The sequence below is a fragment of the Anarrhichthys ocellatus genome, unplaced genomic scaffold (genome assembly GCF_004355925.1).
Source record: "Anarrhichthys ocellatus isolate YVR2014 unplaced genomic scaffold, GSC_Weel_1.0 scaffold50, whole genome shotgun sequence".
Lineage (NCBI taxonomy): Eukaryota > Metazoa > Chordata > Actinopteri > Perciformes > Anarhichadidae > Anarrhichthys > Anarrhichthys ocellatus.
In genome coordinates, this window is record NW_022280080.1 from 122,311 (window position 1) to 128,354 (window position 6,044).

Sequence of the window (6,044 nt, forward strand, 5' to 3'; positions counted from 1 at the left end):
GGCCTCCAGTTTCACATTAAAAAAAACAAATAACACAAGTTATGAATTATAAATTACGAATTACAATAATGAAGTTGTCCCTTCAGTCTTCTCTTTGTTGCAGGCTGCACAGCGACATTAACACATTGAAAACGCTCCTCTGCTGCGCGTCTGTTACGTTGCATTTATTATTCCATCGGCCCTCTTTGCGCGCACTTTGATGAAGTGCTTGGCGCGGTGATGGTGACAGAGGCTTTGAGTCGCTTTTCTCCCGCAGCCAGGTGATGAAGATCCGGCTGATCAGGCGGAATACAGAGTAATTAAAAGCTATAAATTATCCGCCGGCAGCTTCTTTCTCACAGGGCGAGATAAGAGCGCGCTTCTCTGGTGCTTGGACTGGAAAACAATACTGGCTGACAATGGTGGTTGTACTTCAGAGAAGAAGAGACAGAGGAGATGGGTGTGTGCATCAAACATGCAGGTGCCCGTTAAATGACGCATTTGAAGGTATACAAGCTGGACAATTTAATTTGGATAATGTGTGGGACATAGATGCCTTGTGTTGGCTGGTTCGCAGCTGTAGGCCTACTCTCCAATATGGCACCTTGTGTTTGTTGTGCCCGCGTGCTTGTGTGTGAGAGATAAGCTAAATATGTCCTGTAAACCAACTATGCACTATAAGCCACATAAAAGCATAATTCTGAAAGATGTCTGCAGGACGCTTAAATTTGTATCGTTTCACGAAAAATGCCAAATTCAGGAATCAAATATAGCCTGAATTCGTCCGTCCCACCGTGTCCGTCCAGTTAAAAGTAAACTTCTTGGAGGTGAGCAGTTGTGAAGACAGCAACGGGGCTGTGTGTGTGAGGGTGTAACTCTCCTCCTGCTATCCCTCAGCTGTATAAGATGTAACAGATAAGGCACGGAGCACTTCTAATCTCTTGTTTGGGTCGCTGGTGAAGTCTGTACTCTGCTCCACAGTTCCCCTCTTCAGTCAGAGACGCCTAACATCATTGGACGTCGTCACCCCCTGTCCTAAAGTGTTCCGGTCGGTGATTGGCGCGCTGCGTTTTGGACGTTACATGCACCTCCGGTTGGTGTGTGTGAGTTTATATGAGTGTGTGTATATGCGCATGGTGATGTGATGTACGGACTTTGTGAAGACCTGACTGTCATACAGCGGTGAAAATCTATGGGAGTGTGAGAGCAGTGCGCAGTAGCATCCATTGCCACTTTTATAGTAAGGCACCGACCATGACGCGCCGGAGCGCCTTTACGCAAGCAGGATGTCCACAGTTTGCGAATAATCACACAAACCAGCAATATTTCGGAGAGAAAATAACTATGTTTTAGTGCCTCCTTTTGTCATATTTTGGATACAAACAGGCCAACAAAGTGGAAGTGGATTGAGAGAACAGAGGACACGTTCTTCACAAAAGCAGCGATGGAGGAGCAGCGGGATCTGAACAGCACAGACAGCAGTGAGGGAGAGAGCGTCTCCCCGTCTCCCAGCCTGCCTTCGCCGCCCATACTGCCTCTGCAGGTCGCCCAGCAGGCCCACAGAACCACCAACTTTTTCATCGACAACATTTTACGGCCCGACTTTGGCTGCAAGAAGGAGCACGGCCGGGGCCCTCGGGAGAGGGCGCAGACCTCAGGCCGGGAACGCGTACACCCGGCGGTAAGCAGGCCGAGCCTTCCCGGGACTCCGTGCCAGGACTCAAATTGCAGCAGTGACAGCACTTCGTCCTCCGCCTCTTCCGCCTCTTTGGCCAGTCCCAAAAAGAGTAACGGCAGCTGTGGAGGAACCGCAGCCGCCCCCACCGAGAGCAGCGGCGTGAAAGCCGAGGAGAGAACTGGCGGCGGGGCCGGGGAGAACACGTCCTCCTCGCTGGTGGTGCTGAACGGAACCGGGGCGTCCACACCGGAGAGCCAGCCCTTGCTCTGGCCTGCCTGGGTCTACTGCACCCGGTACTCGGACAGGCCCTCATCTGGTAAGGCAATAGTTTCACGAAGAAAACCAACTCTAAGCGTGCAATTCTGTTCGTTTATTTATAATGGAGGAATAACATCAATCTTTATCACATACATTGTAATCCTTCTTTTTCTGACATAAACACCAAGTTACATTTATCCTACATGCAGCAAGTTTCTTTCAGACGATCAAGATAGTTTTTTTTGAAGAAAATAAAGCTCAAAATAATATTTTAGACAACATGGTGTTTTAAATGAAAAGCGTTTAATAACGTGTTGATGTTGTCAGTTAGTTATTAGTTTATTTCACTATTACAATCCCAAATGAGATGGGTGGCAATATATTAGATCAGCTAGATTAAATATATTATTTTAAACAAAAATAAATATTTTATATTTTATATTTTATCTTGTTGGACCAGACCAAGACTAACAAGTACACGACGATACTTTAGCCTGCGTGCTGTGCACACATTTACAGATTGAAAACATAAAGGTTATGTTTTTCCACCTTCTTTATGAATTTGTATTTTGTTTTATTTTATTAAATGTTATTTTATTTTATGAAATGTTACTTTACTTTACTTTATTTTATGCGATTTTACTTTATTTTATTTTATTCTATGTAGGTGTCTCTTTAAATGTATCCGTGTATTTGCTAAATAAAACTAAAGTAAAACAAAACCAATAAGTAGTCCAGCTCTAGATCTTGTTTATGTTTTATAGGTTTTAAATAGAGACGAGAGAGCACGTGCAGGTGAGATTTTGAAGATGAAGCTGCAGGTGGAGTCAGATTATGTGTCATTCAGTTGTCTGATTTGTTGAATAACTCCACTGTCTTTGAGACACAATCTGTTGTCACATTTCCATATGCAGCTGGCCAGCATCCTCCTGGATTAGGATTGTACAGATGACAGCTACAAGCCCCGCAGTTTTTGGCGGTGTGTGACACGTTCAGGGATCGACAGCAGACCTTTTCTATCGATATTAAGCCATTTGGCCAGTGATCGCATGTGTGATCACGGTGTGTAACCTGTTGTCCTATACGAGCCGGCTGCTGTGAGATATATGAGCTACTGTCAGTAAAGCATGGCGGAATAAAACACAAAGGAATTAGCCGTTAATAGTGGCTATCCGCCCTCCCTGTCGCCGCTACAGGAGACATTTTGAATCCATTAACTGCCTGTTTGATTGCGTCTGATTTCAGCCGAAATCACTCCTAGTTTCACCAAAACACAAACACGCAGTGTGCGCTTGAACAAGGCCGACGCACGGAGCCTCCTCCGGAAACTCTTAAATGAGACTTATTGAATGGTTTTCTTTCACTTCATGATATCAAGTTATCTTTAACAACAATAAGTGATTAATCGGTTGTACTATAATTGAAGTATTTTGTTAATCTGCACGAGAATAACAAACAATTACGCCTACAAATAAATATGTGTGTAATAATAACAACACACTTAGAGGTCAATTGTAAACGAATAGCCTCACATTGTATATGTTGTATCTATGTTACATTAGGACTATTTTGTTTTTGCGTTTGTATTTTTTGTGGGCACAAGTATTGCGCATTATTAGTGAGATATTAGCTACTTCGTTCAATCTGGCTGATCTTTAACTTTCCGTTTTTATAATGAACATTTATTATTATTTGAGTGTTTTTCACGTATAAGTAAGTCTGTAAGAAAACAGTAGAAGTGTGTGTTTAATATTTTGAAAACAGTATTATGTGTCGACACTTCAAAAATGACGCAATAATTGTGTCGGGTATCGTTGTGTGCTGTGTGTGTATTGTGTATCAGACAAACAAGGGTTCGGGCTGAAAATGCAGTCAGAAGTATAACATGATCTTTATACCGAGATATGCGGAGCTATAACTCTATTATGTAATTCTAAATGTGTACAGATTCTAAAGCCCTCTGAGGCAAACTGGTGATTTGTGATTTTGGACTATACAAAATAAATTAAATTAAATTCAATTGAAAAGACAAATTCCTATTTGGGTTATTATAATATTATAATTTTTATTTCATACAAATATTGATATGATTCGTCCGATTGCCAGTAAGACAATAATAATACTACTAATAATAACAATACGTATTATTATTACTATTTATTTGTATTATTATTATCATTGTTATACCTTTCCCCATATGTTTAGGAAGTGAGCGCGATCGTCACATTCATCATATTTAGTCCATCGCACACAGGCTGCTGTTGTGTTTTTTCGTTCTATTTGTTCTCGTGAGTATTGCTCATTATTATCATTATGCGCTGAGTATTTATATTCCCGCTCTCCGGTCCTTTCGCCCCTACTGCAGGCCCAAGGACACGGAAACTGAAAAAGTCAAAAAGCGGCAAAGAGGACAAGCGGCCGCGCACGGCCTTCACGGCCGAGCAGCTGCAGAGACTGAAGACGGAGTTCCAGGTGAACCGCTACATCACGGAGCAGCGGCGGCAGGCTCTGGCCCAGGAGCTGAGCCTCAACGAGTCCCAGATCAAAATCTGGTTTCAGAACAAGCGGGCAAAGATCAAAAAGGCCAGCGGCTTCAAGAACGGGCTGGCGCTGCAGCTGATGGCGCAGGGACTGTACAACCATTCCACCACCACCATCCAGGAGGACAAGGAGGAGGACAGCGACTGAGGAGCCCGGCCCGGCCGCACGGTGAGGGGGCAGGCCTGTGTGCTTCCCCCGCTCTCCTCACACTCTGTACAATGTAAATAAATGCTATATATCTAATTTAATGACGAGGACGGGGACGGAGAGCTGAGCAGATCTCGCGCGTTTTGTCAGAAGTTCTCCTCTTCTTCATCTCCGTTTCCTCCTCCTCAAAAGTGACTATACAGCAGAACAGACTGCGGACTCTTCAGACTGACCTGCCACCGCAAAACCAAAGAGATTTTATCGGAAAACAGAGCCTGGACACTTCGAGAAACAATAAAAAAGAAGCATGTTGCTGTGGTTGTGGACGGTGCTGCTGCTGGATCACACAGCGGACCTCCAGCCACACACACCATCCGAACACCGAGACCAGCCGTGGGCTTCATTACACGTTTGTTTTGTTGCTTTTCAGGACCAGCTTGACCAAGAACTGTAATAATCCCACAGTACACTTTACAGAGATGTCACACATTTGAAGTATCGAAAAGAAAAAAATACCAGGCAGGGGCTACACATACTTTAAAATCACGCGTGAGCACGAGAAACAGTTTATTAAAGGGATATTAGAGAAATACTATAAAGTCGGGGTCTTAGAATTGTGAACACTGAGGTTATTGTACCTTTTTTGAATTGGGAATTTTAACAATTTAGAGGGAGTTTATGCTCTAAAATGTGATGCTGATTCCATTTTAGACGCAAGCTATTTCAATTTGACAATTGCCAGGCCAAATTAAATATTGCATGAATAAATGATTCAGTATTGTCCCAGAATCTTGAAAAACTAAAGATTTCGACCACAGAGAACATTAATAAATAATGAACGGGGCAAATACAATTTGAAAAATCCAAATTTTAGGGGACAAATGATATCATGACATTAGTATCTCTATAATCCTGCGTACAGTCTGACTTTATTTAGTCTAAAGTATTGCTGTAAAACTAAAAAATACAAAATACAAAAGATTGTCGAAATCCATAAAAAATAGCAGAAACTATCATATTCCTACAAATTCCTGAAATGTGATTTTATGTGACTCTTTATCTAATTAGCATTCTCTCCTCATGCTGCTGTATAATATCCCTCTGGATCTACAGGATTACTGTTCACACAGGGGGGATATATACAGAAGGCGTATACTTATACACACCAAATCACAAATGGAGTATTGTGCCCCTCTGTGTACATTTCCTGGTATTGCCTTTATGTTGACAGGTAAAGCTGCAGAGGCCTGCTGGTCTGCAGACATCTGAAACACAGTATGTTAGAAGAGCAGGCGGATGTATTTAAACCATGTTTCCAAATAAACACTTTTATATTGGGAAAAAGACAAAACAAAAATCAGGTAACACAGTGAGCCATTTATTTCTGGTGGGTGACAACGAATATTCAATTAAGAAATAGAGGTGTGTGTGTGTGTGGGGG

General features: G+C 42.6%; 1 protein-coding gene across 1 annotated transcript; it reads left to right on the forward strand.

The window, feature by feature from the left end:
* The first annotated feature begins 1,163 nt into the window (after nt 1-1,163).
* On the forward strand, nt 1,164-5,958 carry LOC116395847 (homeobox protein engrailed-1-B-like). Its single transcript, XM_031870020.1, has 2 exons — nt 1,164-1,973; nt 4,281-5,958. Exons 1-2 carry the CDS (start codon nt 1,424-1,426, stop codon nt 4,601-4,603), a joined length of 873 nt encoding a protein of 290 aa, XP_031725880.1. The 5' UTR covers nt 1,164-1,423; the 3' UTR covers nt 4,604-5,958.
* Nucleotides 5,959-6,044: the final 86 nt, after the last annotated feature.